General features: G+C 37.2%; 1 protein-coding gene across 1 annotated transcript in view; it reads left to right on the top strand.

Annotated features, from left to right (window-relative positions):
* The first annotated feature begins 630 nt into the window (after positions 1-630).
* Positions 631-1666, top strand: part of cradd (CASP2 and RIPK1 domain containing adaptor with death domain) — a 6669-nt gene continuing 5633 nt past the window's right edge. The window contains exon 1 of the mRNA XM_061714832.1: positions 631-732. Coding sequence (XP_061570816.1) covers positions 631-732 — 102 coding nt within the window. The remainder of the gene's footprint in view (positions 733-1666) is intronic.

Raw genomic sequence — 1666 nt, forward strand, 5'->3', positions numbered from 1 at the left:
AAATGACATAAGGGATGGAAAGAGGGGGATGCCAGTTTTACAGGGGGGATGATTTTGACCATTTTTATTTCAGGGGGGATGCCATCCCCCCTCATCCCCCCTCAACTCCAGTACTGGGAACCCCCCACTATCGACGAATGGATTGAAATCCTCTACAAGATCTATGTTATGGAGAAGATCTCTTTCTCCCTCAAGGTTGACAAAGAAAACTTTTATAAGATCTGGTCCAAATGGACTGAGTATGTGAAACCAATCACATCTGATTTCATGTGAACTACCTTTTTATGTGATGCAATGATTGTAAACATGGGTGCGCTCCCTAGTTCTGTTTTTTATTTTCTGTTATTGTTTCTAATTGTAAGATGGAAACCAGCTGTTCTAAATAAAAAGAGAATAAAAAAAAATAAAAAATAAAATGTTCAGTTGGAGGTTTTAAACCCGAAACGGTTGTAGGAGTCGTGTGATTGGTTCCGCTTCCCTGTTTCTAGTCGAGCACAATAACAAGACCGACTGGTTTGTTATGGCGGGCAGCAGCGGAGATGCTCTGCAGTTCTAACCTGGTTGGTTGGTTAGTGGTTGGTTAGTTGGTTAGGGGTTAGTTAGTGGTTAGTTAGGGGTTAGTTGGTGCAGATGGAGCCCGCACACCGGGCCGCGCTGCGGCGCCTCCGCCTGGAACTGTCCGGGCAGCTGCTGGTCAGCGACTCCATCGTTCCGCTGCTGTACCAGGAGGAGGTGAGGATGGAGAGCCGTTCTAACATTTAACAGAGGTGTCAAAAGTATTCACATTCATTACTCAGGTAGAAGTATAGATACTAGAGTTTAAAAATACTCCTGTAGAAGTTGAAGTATCAACTCAAGTTTTTTACTCAAGTAAAAGTATAAAAGTACTGGTTTCAAAACTACTTAAAGTATAAAAGTAAAAGTAATGTAAGGGGGAAAAAAGTCATTAAGGACAAAAGCCATTGAAAATGAATGTATCTTAGTATAATGCAAATATATTAAAGAACCATATATGTGTACTATTGAGCATTAACATGTGTTTCAGAGAGCAGAAGATATGATGACTAGTTGCCTATAAGTATTGTAATGGTGCAAAAAGTCAAACTTTCCTTATCCTAACCTTTATTGGAATGTACATCCAAGTTTAGTTGCAGGAATCTGAGAGAATGGATGTAAGAACAAAACTGGACAAGAACATCTGAAACAATTCACTCTATCCGGATGGAGCAATTTAACTGGATAGTTTTTTTTTAAAGGCTGAAATGAAATAGAGTAACGAGGCTGTTTTTAAAATGTAAGGAGTAAAAAGTACAGATAATTGCGTGAAAATGTAAGGAGTAAAAGTAAAAAGTCGTCTGAAAAAAAAATTGAAAATGAAAAAAAAAAAGGTAACAAAGTATTTGTACTTTGTTACTTGACACCTCTGCATTGCAGATATCTACAACTGCATTTTGACTAGTCGTAATTACATTGTGACTATTCAGAATTGTCATTCAAGATATCTATATAACGTCATTTTGACTAGTCAAAACTCTAATTCAAGGTATCTGTAATTACATTTTGACTAGGCAGAATGGAAGTTAAAGATATCTCCAGTTTGAGATATCTCTAATTAAAATTCATTTCAAGATATCTATAACTTGATTATAGATATCTACAGTTAAAT

The sequence above is a fragment of the Cololabis saira genome, chromosome 23, assembly GCF_033807715.1.
Source record: "Cololabis saira isolate AMF1-May2022 chromosome 23, fColSai1.1, whole genome shotgun sequence".
Classification (NCBI taxonomy): domain Eukaryota; kingdom Metazoa; phylum Chordata; class Actinopteri; order Beloniformes; family Belonidae; genus Cololabis; species Cololabis saira.